At 42.6% G+C, this 20,027-nt stretch overlaps 1 protein-coding gene across 1 annotated transcript; it reads right to left on the minus strand.

The window, feature by feature from the left end:
- Positions 1-1,273: 1,273 nt before the first annotated feature.
- On the minus strand, positions 1,274-15,160 carry LOC6550060 (inactive dipeptidyl peptidase 10). The gene is made up of 10 exons (XM_026982252.1): positions 15,032-15,160; positions 11,851-12,289; positions 5,229-5,442; positions 5,080-5,174; positions 4,922-5,007; positions 4,218-4,781; positions 2,982-4,148; positions 2,667-2,861; positions 2,438-2,598; positions 1,274-2,288 (listed from the first exon to the last, which is right to left on the minus strand). The coding sequence occupies exons 2-10, from the start codon at positions 11,968-11,970 to the stop codon at positions 1,942-1,944; spliced, it is 2,949 nt and encodes a 982-aa protein (XP_026838053.1). The 5' UTR covers positions 11,971-12,289; positions 15,032-15,160; the 3' UTR covers positions 1,274-1,941.
- Between the last annotated feature and the right edge of the window lie 4,867 nt (positions 15,161-20,027).

The following is a 20,027-nucleotide window of genomic DNA, read 5'->3' on the forward strand; positions in this document are numbered from 1 at the left end:
AGTTTCAATATATATTTAGATTAAAAATTAGATCTGTGTTGGATGCTAGACAGCTGGAAATACCCTGTATCCACAGCATTGAAGGTCGAATGGATATGAAGATTAAAGCTTTTGCACACCGAAAGTCGGGAGAGAAGGACCACGATCACCATCGGGATCGGTATCTATGGAGTACAGGGTATTTTATAGTCGCCTACTCTCGACTATCACAAACATTCAATGGGGCATTAAGTTTTTATTTCACGATCTCGATTTTTCATGACTACTCACAAACACTTGTTGGCTATTTAAAAGATATTCTCTCCTCCTTTCATTTGGACATGACTTGTTTAATTGTTTCAATAAGTTTCGAATACGATTAGCGCGCTCGCTTTCACTTTAAAATTTAATCATTAATATATACAAAAAAAAATAACGTTCAGTCAATTATAACTACATGTTTATACACATCGAAACGAACACGTAAAGAAACAACAATGAGGTCTAAACGAATTACATACACCATGACACACATTTCGCGCTGTATTCGGTTTGCCATTTGCAATTAGGTAAATCCCCTACATTTGTATCCTTACGTCAAGGACATCGACATCTCGCCGGCCCGTTACATCATCGTCACCCCCTCGCACCATCGGTTTGGTTAATTATTTAATACACATATGTTAATAATCAGTCGCATAAATGAATCACCTTGCTTTGGTTTTGTTTCTTATTACTCTGTTTTCTCGATTCTCATTCACACCGATTCTCGCCGGCAAAATCATAAAAACCGAAATATATATATAGTTCTCGATATTTGAATTAACCTTTTCGATTTGTTTTTCTAGTGAAGAAACACTCATAAAAAAATAATCGATTTAAGGAAAGCTTCACCTAAACATGAATTTTTCTAAAATATTATAAGCAAGTAATCTATTTCAAAAAATTAAGTTAATAATTTATACCTATTCAAAATATTTTGATCGTGGCTCGTATTTTAAAAATGCAAAAGATTTTGAATAAATATTTAAGTTTTGTAAGCAATGAATTCTGGTAAATAATAAATATTTTAAACATGAAATCAAAGCCATTTTGATTTCTATAAATTTTAAAAATGCTAAAACTTGGTACATTCTCTCCCAAATTAAAATCCTTAAAATCTAGTCTACTTCCTTAAAAAAGTGTACCCATAAATGCCTTTGGAGAATCCACACTTTCACACTAAAACCTTTCCTTGTTTTCATATTCGTTACAAATTTGCGGAACCCAAGTACATTTTAAAATTTAGCAAAATTAACCGAACTTTAAATTAAGTTAAACTTTAAGAAGACCTGCAATTGGATACGTTATCCTCATTTTCACTTTCGTCAACAATCAGCGGAGTTGAATGAAAGACTTAAGATTTCGACTTCAGTTAACAATTAATTATTTTAAATTTAATATTCGATAATTTATATGGACAAACAAGTGCTAAAAAATCATTTAAAATGATCAAAACAAATTAGAGCATCAAAATGTAAAGAACTTCCGCAAACTCGTGTCGAAAGTGAAATGAGGATAGATCTGCCCACCCGGGAAACACACGCTTGACACACGGAGGAGGACACCCCTTGAGTGAATCCCCTAGTGCTGGAGGATGCGCGACTTCTGGGCGAGCACGACCTCCGACTGGTGGAGCCGGCGCTTGCTGCTGTAGTTGCACAGCTTGCCGGAGACCTTGCTGAGGGTGGTGGCCGTGGAGGAGGTGATCAGGTCCAGGGCCTGCAGGCGGTTGTCTAGTTCGTCGAGCGCCGATAGCGAGGCGGTCGTCGTGGTGGCGGTCAGCAGGGTGGACAGATTGCTGCCGGCGGAATCGCCGGCGGCATCCGCATTCGGATGCCCATCGGTGGCGGGCCCGATGTCGATGTCGCTGAGCTGATTGGCCAGCGGATCCTCGTCGTAAGGATCGTAGGGGGGTCTTAATTATTGCTTGAACACGAATAGACCCGTGGGGTCCCACTCGTTGTCGTCCACGGGGCCGAAGCACTCGTCAAAGTACCACTCCATCGTCTTGTAGACGTGGCTCAGCGACCGGGCGATGGTGTGATCCTCGTCCGGATACACCTGGTGCCGGAACTTCACCTGCTGCTCCACGAGCGCCCGCACCAGCATCAGCGTGTGCTCCTGATGCACCAGCGTGTCCGCAGTGCCGTGCATCAGCATCAGATTGCGGCCCTTGATGTTGCCCGCCTTCATCGTGAGATCCGCCTCCTGGAGGGCACGCAAGTAGTCGCCCTTCAGCGGGATGTAGCGCTCCGTGAAGAAGGAATCTGCAGGAAGGGATGCACATCAGTGGTGTTATTAGAAACGAAACAGTTTGCATCTTAAATATTGTTATCTACAGCGTAATGTATAATGTTAATGATGACGCATATATTTATTTTCAATTCATTAGTCGGGATGTGGAAGGGCCACTCACAGTGGAATCCAAAGTTGACAATGGGATTGATCGCCACCGCGCACTGGAGCACCTGCTGGGAGTCGTCGATGAGCATCATGGAGGAGGCGTAGCCACCGTAGCCCCAGCCAAAGGCGCAGATCCTCAGCGGATCGATGAACTTCAGGTTGTCTCGCAGGTACCTATAAAGTGAAATATATTATATTCCTATGTACTAAATGCTGTTCATCGTTCATTGAGATTCCCTTACGTTAGGACTCCTAGTTGATCCTCCACCTCGACGGTGCCCAGTTTTCCGTGTACCTGGGTGCGGAGCAATTCGCCCTGGAAGCCACTGCCACGCCCATCGATCTGGGCCACTATAAAACTCCTCTGGCTGGCCAAATACCAGTTCCAGTCGACGTGGAAGCGCTCTGTTACCAACTGTGATCCCGGCGAGGCATCGCTGGGGTTCCAAAAAAAAAAATCATTAGTTTCAGGTAATGTTGTAAGATTTAGAAATTTGTTAATACAGCGTCCGTTTGTCTACCCTAGCTGAAGAGATAAAGAGACAATAGCAACTTACACGTGAAGCACCAGTGGAAAGGCGACGTCCTCCTCCTCTCGCATTCCGGGTGGCAGGAAGAGCCGCACCTGGGCGTGGAATCCGTGCCGGATTTCCACGCTGAATGTGCGCGATTGCGGAATGGCGAGTTGGGAGAGCCGGTGGCGCAGGACATCGCCGGCATTTAGCACATAAATCTTGTCATTGCTGGCCGTCTCCACCAGGTAAACACTGGGTGCCTCCGGACCCAGGCACTCCTGCACATAGTAGCTGTAGTCCTGGCTGAACTGCACCCGATTGAACAGGCAATTCTTGGGTATATCGTAGAGGCAATCGTCCGGCTCCAGGCGAGCCACTATGTCCTCCCACCGATCGCCCCGCTGGGAGATCCTGGCCCGGTGGAGCCGATACGTGGACTCCGTGTTGTCGCAGGTGAGACAGGTGGGCGATGTGGAGGTGATGTACGTCCGATTCGATTCGGTGACATTGAGCTTCAGGTTAATCTTGTACAGATGCCGTTCGCCAGGTCTCTTCTCCGGCGCAGCCATGAAGTAGACGATCTCATGCGGTTCATCCCAGCCGACGATCTCGGTGACCTCGAACCGACCCATGGTCAGGGGAACGGGTCGTCGGTCCAGCGAGGATATGAAGACCACGTGGCGATAGTGACCGTGTTCGCCATCCCGCACCGGCAGACGCTTCAGCAGGTAGCCACCATTGCTGATCTCGTGGGTCGTGTGCGTTTGGCCATCCGTCACATTCACATTCTGACTTTCCGCCATGATCTCCTCCGCATTCTGGACCATCTTGGCCAGCCGATTGTGTCCCTGGTTGCGGACCGAGAAGATGGGCCGTTCCGATGGCAGAACCCAGCCATCGTTAATGGTTACCTCCGTGTGCACCGCCTGGCAGTGGAAGTGTGGAGCTCTGCACAGCACCGTGGTGGCCTTGGTCTGCTCACGGTTGGTCACCGTCACCGACAGGTCAGTGGATGAGGCCCAGGTCAGGCCGCCCACGTAGCTTCCATTGGAGAGCTCACTCGGCAGCTTGATCTGCGTGGGAAAGATGTACTTAATCACCGAGAGATTCACCACGTTGACCGTCACATTCGGATTGCGGGAACCCGTCTTGGGGTAGCGTTGGCTCATCACCGCCGGGTACTTGACATCATCGCCCATCCAAGTGTATCTGGAGAAATTACAGAAGAAATCACTATTGTTGTAAATATGCTTATTTTTTTTAGGAACTTTCACTCACTTGTACTCGTTGACCTCGCTGTCATTGTAGCTGAGGAAGGCCAAAAAGAGTCCATCCGGCGAGAACTCCATGCTGCTGCGGCGGCTCTCCAGCTCCGGCACATTCTCGTACATCCAATCGGGCACCCCATTGAACACCACCCCTGTGGATTCGCCCTCCAGCGAACCCGATCCCGTCTGCGTTATCCGGCACACAAGTTCGCCCTGCACCTTGGGCTTGTAGTAGATGTCGTTGTGGTGGACAAAGGCGATGGCCTGGTTCAAAGTGTAGCCGCCGGCCTTGCCATTTGGATTTGGACCGGAGGAGCCGGAGACTCCCGTGGATGCTGGTCCATTGGCAGCCCCAGCCAGGCTGTTCAGGATTATGCTGCCACTGGGCAGCGGGGCCATTGTGGTGGTGCTGGCGCCGCTGGCACCGCTGGCACCACTGGGTGGTGGTGCTCCAAGCGGTGGCGGCGGATTCGCTGGCGCCCACACCACGTGCTGGAGGCGTGGCGCCTCCGCTATGTTCTCCGTTGGACCCAGCGGAAATGTGTTGGCCGTCTGCACCTCGTATACGTGATGTCTGTCCGGAAAAGAGGTGGAATTTATACAAATAATTTAATGGAAATCGGTTCAACTAATTTTGGTTTAATAGACCTTAATATTTAATGAAAGTACAATTTGTAACATGGTTTCTTGGTCAAATTCTATGAGATTACCCACCTGGAGCCCTCGGCATTTGAGTCCGATTGCAGTAGTACGTATTTCTGGTCAGGTGCGACAAGAAATGATTCCGCATTCAGTTGGCGCTAAAAATATAGGAATGCATTCGTTGATACAAACTAAAATGTATTATATTTCTTTCTTTTTTAGCAACTTACGAATGTTGAATTGGTCATAAGAATGCGTGTGGTAAGATCGGCCATATTGAGAATGGAAAGGCCGCCCGTTGGGTCGCGATAAATGAGCTCACGACCTGCGAAATGGACTTTTGTTAAGAAGGACTTGCATTACGGCGGGCAGAACTCACCATTGCTCCAGGTGCCGTTGAAGGGCTTCCACTGGAGGCTCCTGCCCAGGATGTCGCTGGGCAGCATACGGCGACCCCGGATCCGCAGACCCTCATCCTCCGGCGACAGCAGAAAGATCGAGAATATGATCAGGCTGAAGACGGCGGCGATGACCAGCAGGGCGATGAAGATGCCACGCCAGTTGCGGCGCTCCGGAGAAATGGCCACCAGTTCCTGGAAAATGGCAAAGTGAAACCAGCTCTTAGTATTGACTTCAACATTATGGCTATTCGTTATATTACGTTCTTATATTATGTACCAAATTCATGACTTGTAAATGCTTGCGCTTCACTCCTAATTCGCATGCAATATTTCGCAAATTCCCAATTTCCTTTTAATTGGGTATTGCATGATACTGCGCCTAGTTTTCGATTTAATTAAGCTAATGGCATAGCCACGGATAAAGTGGGAATATTTTGGGCATTCACAAGAGAAGTTATCGTTCACTGTAGCCCCTTTATTCCTACATCTTCGGAAATTAAGTTGTATATCTTAACTTGATGTATTGAATGTACACTCCCTAATGAACATTTTCGAGCTTCCACTCCCTATTTCAAACTGAGCATGCTAAGTACTAAACTATTTTAAGGTGCCGCCCTTTTTTTGCCACGCCCAGATAAAATCCTGCCCCAGCCGAGGAGTTCCACTTAACCAGGACTCGGATTTCTTATCGCAGAACTCGGAGCTGTGCATTTGGACTTGGTTTTGGTTTTGGTTACTGTACCCACTCATTTTCATTTCAATTTCCATTTTCCCTTTCGCAGTCGCATTTTGCAAATTCGATTCCGGCCGAAGTCCCCGAAGTGGCTTACACTCGCAATCAATGGCACTGCTTGGGCTGAAATCGAATTAAAAATTGATATGCACTTGGCTGTGGAAGTGTGGAAATGGGAAATTCTGTATGGTAAACGGCGAGTGGCAAGACGTAAATGAAACAGAAACAGAAAAGGGGATTTCCCGGTTGCCATGCGAGGCCAAAAGTGCTAATTGAAATTAGTTGTTGGGGCTTTAGAATGCCAACAATTCGGTTGCCAAGGAGCAAGTTGCCCAAATCCAGAGACCGCTGCACTTTCATGGCCCCATGCATTTGTTTTATTTTTGTGGTCTGTTAAATCCACTTTATATACTGGGAATGTGCATGTTAATCTCCGCCGACGAGCGTCATCAAAAAGTTTTAATAGGGGGTCGTAAAATCAGCTAACCTTAACTCGATTCACAACTTTACGACACTCATTTTTCAGTTATAAATGCATTTTTATTTTCAGAAAACCCTAAATGCGGTGGCATAAATTAAAGTTTTTAGTTCTTAAGCCATGTATGATTTCTACAGGAATATTATTTTGCGTGACCCATTTAATGAAATATTAAATAGCTGGCGGGTTTATAAACCACATTATAGATAATTTGATTACATATCCGCCAGCAAGTGAAGAACACATTGCATTTGCATCGAACTTTATGCCATAGGCTGAATTTAAATGTACATGTGTACAAGTTTTTCCGGAAGCACGAGCAGTTTAAACGCGACATAAACTGGCAAATTAATTACGGAAAAGTCGGAGCAGGATGCGGAAAGAGAAAACCAGGGAAAACAAGAGCCAAAAGTTTCGCAATTTATGGCCACAAAAAGGGAGACCCAATAGCAAATTGCCGGGCATTTGATGGCGGCCAATTGTCCTTCGTCCTGCGGCCTTTTTTATTGCCACTGTCATGTGGTCGGGTCGTTGATGTTCCTTCATTAGCTATTAATGCGACCCTGGCCGTAAAAAGGTGTGACAATTGTCGTCGCCAGCAGTGGGTGTGAACTGAAAATGAAAGGACCTCTCATCGGCACTCGACTGGCGGTTTACCTGGATTTCAACGAATTGCAGTGCAGCATCAACATGGCAAGAATGAGAGTCAAATTCCCTGCATTTGATTCACATGGTGTTCAAGCCGGCTAGTTGGAGAAACTTAGTGTAAGTGCCTGCAAAGTGTTATTAGCCATCAAAGCAATGTTTTTGGCTTCCAAATGGTCGTGCCAATATGCCCGAAGCCCCGACACACGGGGCGTATACGTGACTAGGAGTACGCATAATTTATGCGCAAGTGACTGAAGTTGTTGGTCTTGGTCTGCTCCTGGCCCATTGTCGTCGGATGGGCTCTTTGTTGTTGGTCCTTGGGCAGGACGCCAAGTGCAGGCGCTTTGTGAACGCGTTCACAGCTCATTAAATGCCCATTGGAGGAAAGTGCGGGACTGGGACCGCCTCATCCGCTGTATTATCGATTCAAGAGCTGCATTTGCATTTCGTATTCCGGATGTCGGATTCCGATTCCGATTCCCTCTCCCTGCTCCTGTTCCTGTTCCTGTCCCCGGATTCAGGCTGCGGCTTTGCGTACTTTGCCGTAATTTTCTGTGATTACGTCTCGACTTGTTTTCCGATTGTTCAATGCCCGACCAGCGAATGCACAGGGAAAATGCTCTGGATAGCGCGGAATGGCCGGGAAAATTTCCAATTTATTTCTTATACTAGATTGTGATGTTTTAGGAAGCAAATTAATTGTATTTCGCTTTGAGCCTTTTTTTGGCTGGTGGAAAAATGATAACCTTTTTGCCGATTTCAATGGAATTTGTTTGCTTTCCTGTTGTTTTTTCGTGCTCCATTTAACTGCAACCAAAGCCGACAGCTGACAAAGCCATGTTCGGATCGGATTGGTTGCTTTCTGTGGGCCGAACTGGGTTAGGATGCATCTTTTATGGGCTGCCACTCTGGAGGAGATGCCATTGACAAGTGCATATGCTTGAGCAGAGGATACTTTGTTATTGTTGACTTTACCTCCACACTGCAGTGTGTAGGTGTGTGTGTTTGTTTTTGTGTTCGCCATTGCGGTCGGACCACAAAGGATTGGTTTCCACGTATCCGTGTCGGTTTTCCATATCCTGGCCGGCCATGATTGCATTTTCCGACTTGGCCTGCACTTTATAACTCACTTGCAGGATTAATCCAAAGCTGCCCGTTCCAAAAACACAAAATATTTAACTCACATCCTGCTCAAACCATTATATTTTCCTGCAGCAAATAATGACCTGGCACAAAGGATGTTCCAGCTATAGCAGAAACAGTACTAAAAAGATAATGATGTGGAGCAAGAAGTAAATAGCAATGCAACCTTTAAAGCAAAAAACAGACGGAAAATGCCTGGAGCTAATATTTCTACATGAATGGCAAAAACAACTATAAAGTATGCAAAAAAAAATGTTTATGCTTGTGTCTGTGGAAAAACAATTTTAAAATGGCGACAGCACTGCTGAAAAATATCATATATTGTTATTAAACATTTCAATCGAACTTTTTCAGTCCTTTTAAGAGGTCTAAGAAATATATTTGGCCTTTTCCGACTACGGAATTAATTTTTTAATCGAGATAAGACTCTGCAAATATTTGAGTGCAACTATTATGGAGCTTTTGAGTGTTGCATAAAAGGGGTTTATGTCCTTGTTCAAAAATTCATGTGTGAGACATTGTGGCGGTTTTTGCAGCTGCATTTAATGGCCCACCATAAACATTCTCCCCTGAACCCACAAAAACCCGACGAAAGGCAGGAATTTCAGAATTTTGGTTTTTTTGCGAATGGGTTTTTTAATGCTCGGGCCGTCCGCAAGTCGTGAAGTACTTAATTGGATTTCCGGATGCTGCCGAAAAACAATGACGAATATGTGGCGACGCTAGCTGCTGCATGGCGATAAGATTCGTGGCCACTAGTCGAGGAATCAAATTATGAACCCTTCTGCGGAACAATGGCAGGCCAGGATTGAAAAGTTGTACGAAGCCCTAGAAGGAATGCTAAGTAAGTACTAAAGTTTCTCTTTATTGAGTTGCTTTGTGCCTTGGTTTTCCACTGCCAAGTGATGAAAGCAAAAAAACTAGATTGAAATTAGCATTGTTAACATAAAAACTTAGAGCTTCTTAAAATAGGATCAACTCCGTGGCCAGCAGCCAGCGGATGAAGTCATAAACCCTTCCGCGGAACAAAGGATTCTCCCCAGGATCGCATGCTAGAATCACGCTATATAAAACTTATACGAGTAATCCTAACTTCTCTCACACAAATGATTGAAGATTTTATGCTCGGTTAGCACCTGCTGCAGCCAACTTATTCACCTGAACACCCTATTAAAATGGCATTTCATTTAAAGCAGCTTGAAATACTTATCTATATGTATACTTCAAAATGCATAGTGTCCTGCCGGGCAAATGAGTTTCCTTCAAGGCCGATATGTTCGCACTCAATCTTAATACTAATCGACTCGCAAGGCGGGCAAGCAACAGCAACGAGTAATCTAATGAATTCCTGAGTCCTTGAACAGGCGTGTTGATCCATACTTTTCGGCTGTCCACGCTCAACTAACTGTCGGCTTTTAATTAGAAATTGCACAGAAAAAAGTTATAGCCCTGGGCCGAAGAAGAGGCAGAATAGGCGCAAATATTACGCAAACCAGTAGATATAGAAAACGCGGTGGGCAGTGGGTAAATGGGCTAAATGGGGTGAATAAAGACTGGGAAGCATTCCAAAATGGGTCTCCTGAGGACCGGTGGAAAAAATCATTTGCAACATTGAAGGCTATATGAGGCACAAGCGAAGAAAGTCGTTATGCTGCACAGCAAAAACGAAATTGAATGACGTGAATTCAAATGGTTTTATTTAATTAAATTAGATTATTTTAAATTTATTATTATTTTGGACTTAGGGATCAAGCAGCATTCTTGTTTTATTTTAATTCATAAGCATGACACATAAACACTCTAAACTCGAAAAGAAATTTAAGAATTCTTTTCCGTGCATTGTAGGGATATAGAAAGGGGAGTAGAAATAGGGAGTGATAGAGAAAGGTACACAAAGTTTTACTGCCCACACACACAGCGGCACACATGAAGCGAAAACTTATGTCATTATGATGGACTTTTGGTCCTTTGGCCCATTTATACGGTGACCATTGCCACCCATTCGTGGCCCACATTTTCACATTTCCACATTTCCCTCATGCGTGGCTGACAATTATTAATGAAAGGGTAAAAACTCTACCCATTGAAAGCGGAATAGCACAGAGCTTATCCTTATCGCCACTTTTGCCCGGCATGCAAAATTTATTGTCTACTTTTATTTATTGATCCAAGTTTGCGCTGCCTTTCACTTCGGGCTTCGCCAGCATCTAATCTTGGCCACAAATTGCAGCAAAACTTCATGGGAAAAGTTGGGAAATTCGTTGGATTGTCGAAGACATACATATGTTACAATAAGGATCGGCGTTTTGGGAAAAGAGCAACCTTGATTTGGCCAGCATAGAATGTACAATTTATTTGTGAAAATAACATATCACAAGTAACTCATTCAGTTGCCATTTAAATCCCTTTCGATTGCCATAAAGCCAAGGAGTTATGTTCAAATTTTCACAACCCAGTCACATTTCACAAATGAGGATAATTAAAAACGAATCTGGGGATGTATGGCTTAACCCGCAGAGCCCCTTAACCCTCTAAACAACCCGTAATCAGCTACTGGAAAACTTTTGCCCCATTTGTCGCCAGCCGAAAAGTTTGCCAACTTAAAACGAGTTTAACAACTGTGGAAAGGGTGAGCAAGTGAATCAGTAGAGCAAATTTAATTTGGGCAGCCCTCAAAATTGTATTTCAAATTTATTTTCTCTTATTAATTTATATGCGCTACTTCCGACTCAAGAAAAATACAAAAAATTAGGTAATAAAGAACAGGACCGCTTATTTATGGCCGAAGATTTGCCGGAAAATGCTGGCGGGGAAAGGCAGTGAAAACCCAGGACGCGGCTGCTTTTGATGGCATTGCCGCAGGACTCTCGATATGGCAATCGATATGGCAAATCCAGTTTGTGTTTTATTTATGGCCGAGACCCGAAATAATGAAATGCCAATCGAAAGCCCTAAAAAGTGCCACTCCCACTCAATTACCCGCTCCCAAGTTCAAGTGTATAATTCGGAAATTTATAAACTGTGAAATCTGGCCCATGTTGTATTATTTATGAATCCTGGCAAGAAAAGGTACCAAGAACCAAGGACTTTATATCTGCGGCGCGTCTGAAAGCAATTAAATGAGCGTAGGAAAAGCAAGCCACTTAATCCCATCCATTCGTGTCTAGAACCTCTACATTTTCCACTGCTCTCGAAGACGAAGACGAAGACAAAGACTAACGCATTTGCATACTTAATTGACTTGGCTAAAATATTCCAGAGCCGCGAAGCACTTTGGTGTCGCATGTGGCCGACAAGTATGGCCGAAATGTGGGCGACAAATTGGTCTCAACTATCAGATATACCGACCTTAAAAAGAGGGACATTGCATGATTATAATGCACTCCAGTTTATTAGTAAAATTAGAATCAATCCATTCAACTGGTATTTGTCAATGTCCAATAGCAATGCAATTGTTCTGTTCTGCATGCAATTTAAATACCAACACATGAGTAATTTTGAGTAATTAAGCTATAAATATGACACTAATAATGCGGCCAGAGAAGCCTTACTTTCCAGCCGCAAATGAATGCAAATTGGCTGACAGATCCTTGCTCACCTCGTCCTTGGGCACCAGAGTCACCTTTTTGATGGTCGGCGCACTGTTGTTAACAACGACCGTTTCCCGTTTCAGCGATGGTCGTTTTAGGGCCGAGTGCGGCTTTTGTATCTCCACCATGATGAAGCTGTAGCTGATTATTATCACATGGATTACGCATCCGTCAAGGAATTAGATGAGATGAGATGATGCGATGCGATGCGATGCGATGAGATGGCTTATTAGTTTGCAGGCGGAAAGTTGCTTAGCCTTCTGAGAACCGGCCAAACTGTTGCCACTTTTTGGATAACGAAAAGTGCTCAAGGCGTTTTGGCCACGAATTCTGTTATACTCATAGCGTCTTTTGCTGTTTCCCAGTCAAATGGCTCATTAATCAAATAAGAATGGCCATAATAGCATGCATTAGGTGTACACGTGCAAAAAGATAATGCAAATAATGCTATTGAAAAGTACAAAAAAGGGAAACAAATACTTTTTTAAATAATTAAATGCATATTTCTGGCATGTGCTTCATTACTTAGCGGTGGTAGAGCTTTTCATTGGCTTTTGCGAAATCAAATATATCTACACCACAACAGGTGGTTCACATGATTTTGTTCCAGTGTCTCGCCTGCCGGATTTTCGTGCCCTGACTTTTGGACACACATACGCCATGTTGTGCGTTGGGCATTAACTAAATTAGAGATGTGCGTCGTAAAGATTTGCCCGCCCCATTTCGCCCAAGATTTTTGCCGCCTAATGCCGTTCTTTGTGTGTGTGCGTCCTTTAATGAGCTGTTTATGCAATCATCAGGCCCCAAGGCCTTGGCGGCTTTTTGGGCAATAAATTCTGGCTGCCTTTTCAAACCCCTCCACATTTGCATAATCGCGGCGATGTCAAGCGACTTAACCTGAACGCGTCCGCATAATGCGACCGATGTCATGATTATAATGATGTGCTATCCCGTAACTTTAAGCTGTTGATTCAATTTGCCGGCACTGTTCGGTGCCAGATAAACGACTTAGTGGCAGAGCGGAAGAAACAAAAATTTCAATTGAATCCTGGATGCTACGCACATGTGAGGAGCGGGGGGGAAATCTTTGCAGAAAGTATTAGCATAAAACTGAGAAACTGGCAAAACTGGAAAACTGGAAAACTTCAACAGCGCCAGCTGTTTGGCAGAGATGGAGCAAGAAAACTGGGGAAACTTTTCAAAAAAACTTGGCCCACGTTTGCAATTTGCATAATGCCCGCCAATGGAAAGGCGGTCAAGTGGGCAGCAGCCTATGCAAATGTTTGCGACGCCGTACAACACTGCGTATGATTGATGTGGCCGGTCAGTTGCTTACATAGGTTTTGCAACCGCTTTCCTCGCTTTCTTCGCCTTCTCGCATTTTTTGGGCAATCAATTTGGTTTCTGTGGCTCTCAATTTGAAACCCCTTCTCGTTTCGATGGCCTTGAACAGTCTTGTTGAATTTTCGCCAGCTTGCTTTTCGCATGCGTGTATGTGTGCGCAAACAGGAAACTATTTTGGCCATAAGGGGCGGCGCCAAATTCTTCGTAAGTCAAATTCTTCGCCTGAAAGTTTCCGCTTGTAAAACGGGGAGTGCTCGTCAGCGGAAGTTGCGAAAGGCTTAATACTTGCCAGCGAGAACTCAAATATTTCGCAATTATTTCAACTAGCTTTGTAGTAACTTCTGCTTATAGCTTAAGCTGAGAAACAAGTGAATAATGCAAGTAATCAAAATGAGGTATAGATATTGTAATCCAATCGTATGGCATTTGAGTATCCTACAAAAACACAACGTACATGCAATCTTTATGTCTTCGTCGTGCAAAAGTGCATTGTGAAATTGAGATAATAGCCCGAACCTCGTATTATCCTTTAGCCCATCTGTCTGTCGTATCAGTGGCCACTCTGGGGTGCTCTGCACTAACCAAAGCACTGGCATATATCAATGCCAAACACACACAACCACAAACACACACACGCACACACACACAGTCATCTGAAGGATCTGAAGCTGTGTGCAAACAGTGAACATGGCCAAAAGGAGCACTGCCAGCGGGCCAAGATGGGAAAGGAAAAAAAGGGCGGCAAAGGCAGCAAAATATACAGCCCTCGGCTTTAGGTTGGGCAAACTTTTAGTCTTCTACTGTGGGCCAAGATGGAACGCATAAATAGGACGGGCATTGTGGGTGGTGGTGGTATGCCATAGTATATGCCATAGGTACTATAGGGTATTATATTATAGTAGCATACTGGGCATGCATTTTAAACAGCTGCTGCAGTCTGACGATATGAGCACGGACTTTGACACACTTTGCCCCGTTTGTCAGCTATTTGTTTGCATTCTGCTCGCCATTCAGCAGGAAATTAAAAATGTCCTCATGGATTTATGTGCCTGGCACGCACACATGCTTAGCAGCACTGCAAAAAAAACTATGCTGCCCTAATAAGTTTTCATTAAATTCACCAACATAGTTAGGATCATTGGTTTTGCTGTTTCCCTAAAACCTAATGGTTACATTGATTTATCAAACATGCATTTTTAATTAAATAAAAATAATTATTTGTTGGGTAATTAAGTATAACTATTACTTTTTATTGAATTGTGGGCTTTCCTTCATGAAATGGTTTATTATTATAAGGCTCTTAGTATACATATTAGTTTGAGAAAATGAACTTATTATTCCAAATCTTAAGCTCAAAAATATGAATTTATATAAACTTGCAAGTTAAATTAGAATACCCGATATTTTGGTAAAAAGTTAATACAATACATGTTTATTCAAATTGTATTTCTTGCTTAGCTCAAAATATTAACTTTGAAATTTCAAATTGTATTTCTTGGTTAGCTTGAAATCTTAAATTTGAACAGTATTTTAAAAACGCCTTCACATTTCGAATATTAAGAAGCATTCATTATCGAACTTGATATTTTTCTTCAGTGCACTTTTTAATGGTTATTTGCTTGTTGTTTTAGTTCTTTCTTCTTGTTCTTCTGTGTAGATTGTTTTGCTTTCATTGAGTAAGTAAAACAGAGCAGGATAATTTGAAGGAGGGGTTAAATGGCGTAACGAACACACATGCACACACACACACACACACACACACACAGCAGCGCCGAGAGCAACAACAACTACAGCTGTTCTATATATTTCTCTGTTTTTTTAAGCAACTTTCCCCGCTTTTCCCACCTTTAATGGATGATTTCTTGTCACAATATACTCCTCTGTGTGTGTGTTTTTTTGAGGTCTTGTTCTTCGAGTTGATTACATTTTCCTACTACACTGAGCTACACTGAGCGAAATAATGGCCAGCAAATATCAAAATAATAATAACAGTAGAGAGAGTCGAAGTCGGAGAGAGTGAGAGGGACGAACGCGACAGAGCGAACGCTTCCGTACGGAAGTCAAACGACGACTGAAAGTGAAAATAAAACTGAATGCCAAAAACTCAATGGCGAAGCGAAACAAACGGTAAATTCCGTCCGCCATCTCTGCTGCGTCTGCGTGTGTGTGTCCACTGTGCATGTGTGTGTGCGCTGAAGGAGTTCGCTGTGTCGGTGTTCAGTGTGCACTAGTGTGCGTAAATGGGGCCGGGCGTTTTTATTGTTTACGCTTCGGCACACACACAACACACACACTCCTGTGGATTTTGGGCGCCAAAAGATAATGGTCCCGAAAACAGCTGATCGAAGGAATTGAGCTTTTATTGTCCTGGCTGAGCTTTTTGGGCAAGAGTCGATAGCTTTTCAAACCGAAGTTCAGCTAAGTGATTTCTTGAAATCAACTTGGTTTTTCATATTTTTACCTGAGATCCATTCATATAGTTAGTTTCATTGATCTGTATTTTTTTTTCAACTTATTATACAATTTTGGCTTGGAAAAAATTGTACAAATCAAAATATGTCTGTTTACCCAAGTTAAAAACCAGTTCAGTTCTCTGATTTTTGTTTAAATTACTTTCTTTTTTAAGATCAGGTGCTATGCCTCCGAATTAGTTGTTTCAAACTTTATTTTAAAATTGTATTATATAAAAAGTAGTCTTCTTAAAATTGCTTATGACTTAGCTTTTTTTTGCGGATGCTAATATCGGTTTATTATTTCAAACTGAATAACTTAAAAGCGAGAGAATTGAAAACACCTTAAAGCTCCTGAAACGCGAGATTGACTCCGCTAGGAGACCTTTTTGCGGCACTTTAGAGCTTTAAAGGACGAAAAAGTTCCGTAAATAATCCCTGCTCCTTCGAAAGCTTTGAAAAGTCGCAAAAGTCCTGCAAATAATCTAGGCTCTTTAGAAAGCTATGTAAGCCTTTGGCTGATAAAGTTTTTCCACACCAAAGCTCCTGAAATCCATCTACCAGTCGGAAACTTCTCATAAATCGTGAACTTTAAGCCACCCAATTTTGGAGCCAGCTTTCAACTGTCTTTTTGGCATTAGCCTGCTGGTTTTCTGAATATTACCCAAATATTGCTTTGACCACAATAAAAATTAAAGCCAAGAGGAATGCGAGTGTGGATGTCCTTGCTGCTGGAGTGGAAATTTGAACGAGAACGGGCGGCGGTTTGTGGCTAAAATTTCTTGCATAGCGTCTGCTGACTTGAGTATTTTACAATTCACCGCATATGTCAAATGCAGAACTACGCAAAACCGCTCAGAAACCGCAAGGACATTCCGCTGACTGTGAGATGTGTGTACACTTTACGTATGTGTATTTGTGTGTGTGGCGAGGGGCGGCTTCAGAATTTAGCTGGGAAATGGCTGGGCAGTCAGGCATGATGTAAAGCCATTCTGAACCCATAAACCAATCCAATTCGTGCTCACCTCAATCGGCTGTCAGTCCCAAGAACTCGATTAACATTTATTTTCCTTTTTGCACGTCTATTTCTTTTTTGCCTTGTCGCATTGGCGTGGCAATGTTGCAAAATTAATGCGATATCCAATGCGATTACAGATGTGACAACAACATGGGCAAATACCCAGTTGTACAGGCAGCAATGGGAGCTACAACAAGTGTTACAACCACTTGAAGTTGGTTTGGCTCAAAGTTGATTTACAATAATCGCCGTCGACAAGCGAAATGGCAACAAATAACAGATGTAACTGCCGAAGCTGTTGGCCATAAACACCATCTGCCCAACAGGGTGATGCGGATTAAAATCGATGTTTAATCTATAAAGATAAAGGACGCAGGCCAAAGAGCTCATAGATGCAAACTTCTAATACTACGTTTTCTATCCGTAACAGTACTTCAATCTGTTTAGCAAGAAGTAAATGTTTATTTCAGCCAGCTCAAGTCCCAAAAAGAAGCACCCATTTCAACTTTAGGTGGCAGGTGTTTCGGAGTTGTATGTAAAACACACAAATCGAGGCAAAAACGAAAACCAGACACAAAGATGGTCGACGTTGAAGTGGGAGGTATAAAGATTCCGTTGACCAACTCTCAAGAGCATATTTATATTTATCGACGGCATCACGCACACAGCCGCAGCCACCTATGCATATATGAATGAATGCGGATACGTGAATATGGATGTGTTTACAATAATAGCACTTGCAATCATCAGCACTTTCAAGGCTGAGTTAAAAAATTGTGCTTCAAAAGCCGTTGCTCAAAATAAACATTAATTCATTCAGATCATTACAGAGTTCATTAGGAGATATTAATTATTTTAAATTTATTTTAATAAATTAAATTTGCGTTCAAATTTCAAATACCATTACTCTTAAAGTAACTTTTAAGTTAAAATTTATATGCAAGCCAACCAGTTCTCATATTGAAATCATTGCAATATCACTATTATTTTGAACACAACTGTACCTATAACGAATCGGAAATATGGCTTGTGGAATAAAAGACGCCTCGGAGGACCTGCAGCTGGGATAGGGGTTTATTAAAAATGTATGCCGTAAAAATTTCGCTTCATATTGTGGAAAATGCCCCTGAATATTTACACGCTTTTCCGTGCCGCTGTATTTGTATTTGTAAGGGGCTTCTCTGTGTGAGCGTGTGAGTGGTTGTGCTTGTGCTCGTAAACAGGAAACGGAAATCAGCATGCAGGCGCACGCAGCAACAACAACAACAACAACAGCGGCGTGGAAAATCAACATCAGCAGTTGGATTATTGTTTTTCCGAGGCACTCACATTGCCGGGTTGCTTGTGCCCAACATGTTTAATAACCGCACGACCGCAATGCCGCGTTTTTAGCCCCAAAACCCATTACCCATTACACAGTATCCATTGGCCAAAATGGCAAAACTGGCCAAATCCACACGTGTAACTAGTGGCCGGAAATAGTGGAGTGGCGGGCTTTGTTTTCCATTTTCCCCCAAGTTGGCCTGTTGACGCTTGATGGCCATGCAAATATTGTTATGCAGATTCAGATGACTGAGATCGTATATGCTATTCATAAACACATGTGCATGGTGGTGGATAAACAGTAAACATCAGGTTGATGAGGTCAATATTCAGAGTGGCTAAGAAGCCATAGATGGTTTTTAGACAATAATACTTGTTGTTTAATGTGTAAAACACTTGATAATGCGTAATGCAAATTTACTAACACGTGTTCTGGTTTAATTGATTTTCCCCGCAATAATAAAGTTCTCTTTTCAATTTAAGATGAACGAATTCATTTTTATGTATGTGAAATTATCCTTTTTTTTGTTTTTGGCAAAATGTTTTATTTGCTTGCAAAATTAATGGAAAACAAAACGGTTTTTGAAATATTCCGCGCAACTTTATTATTGTGCAGATATGCAGTTTACATAAATTATTTTTGCGCATTTATGGAATTAAATATTTATTTTGCGAAGTTCCTATGTATAAAAAATGGGATAAGCAAGCAGAAATATTTATTCAGCGATTTAATGGACCAATTTTAAACTGCGCAGAATGCTGGCCATTTGAGCCTTAATCGTTATTCGCTTCGCTTCAGTTTTGGCCATAATCGAATGCAGCTGTCCATGTCCATCGAAAAGAAATTCAATTTAAATGAGAAACTAAATTTTAGCAGGGCGTGGTAAAATTGCTGAAGTTGGTTGCAGCTAAAATTAAATTAATGCCACATTGGTATGCGCATAGAAAATGCGGCCAAAAGAGGCAATAAAATAAGGACAAAAAGCGGGGCTTAAAGGACCAAAACCAGAGGGAGATGGGCATACAACGGAAGAAAGAGACAGGCAGCTAAGTTAATTTATGTTCGAGTCCTTGCTGTCCTCATGCCTCATGTTGAGCCTCAAGTTTTGGAGAGAGTGTTTTCTAAATATCATGTAAATACGACTGCCAATACAAACGTACCCTCACACACACACACAACGACACAGGGAAAACACACACACACGTGCAGTCCGCTTTGTCTTTGTGTGGGTGAGCAGAAAAGTTTTGCCACCTGCGTTTTTTCATTTACATGAGTAAGTTTCCACATTAAGCACAGGAAAATGAAAAGAAAAACCAGGCATCGCCCCTTTCCACTGCCTCGCGATTTTCCTCGCAAAGTTAAAGTTAATCTCAACGAACATTTGTGCGGTACAAAAAATTTCAAATTTAAAAAGTCTCTGTGTCTCTCCATTTTAATTTTTGTTTAATCAGCGTTAATTGCGCGTTAAATTTATAATCGAATATTTGACAGTAATCAAATGAAATACTCTGAACACAAACACACACAAATGCATAATTAAATGAAAATCAGACGTAAATTGAATTTGTATTTGTATTTCTATTAATAATGAGCAGAATATCAGCATTCTTTTTTGTCCAATTTCAATTCGGGTGAAATCAAATGGAATTTCTTGATGACTTAACTCGGTGGGATATGAAAAAAGGCGAAATGGAGATGCTCTGAATTGTCTCTGGCTTTATATGCACTCCAAAAAATAAGCAAGACATTTATGTCTTGTGGGACATGAACATAGTAATATTGCTGATTTTTTATAGCCAAATTGCTTATACAGACGTGCCGTACTTTCAATTTTTCAATGCTTGAGATATTTTTAAAAACCAAGTCTGTGGCACAAACATTTTTTCCTGGTGCATCTACCAGCCACCAGAAAGTTAAGCACATCTCTTCTGCTCGCCCGGCGAATGTGAAACCAAAGTTAAATAAATAAGCGGCAGTTGATTAGGCAGCATCAAGGGGCGGGTGTGCTGGCGAAGGGGCGTGGCCATGGCAGAGTTGCTGAGCTCAGCA

This window comes from Drosophila erecta, unplaced genomic scaffold, assembly GCF_003286155.1.
Source record: "Drosophila erecta strain 14021-0224.00,06,07 unplaced genomic scaffold, DereRS2 tig00000126-arrow-pilon, whole genome shotgun sequence".
Classification (NCBI taxonomy): Eukaryota; Metazoa; Arthropoda; class Insecta; order Diptera; family Drosophilidae; genus Drosophila; species Drosophila erecta.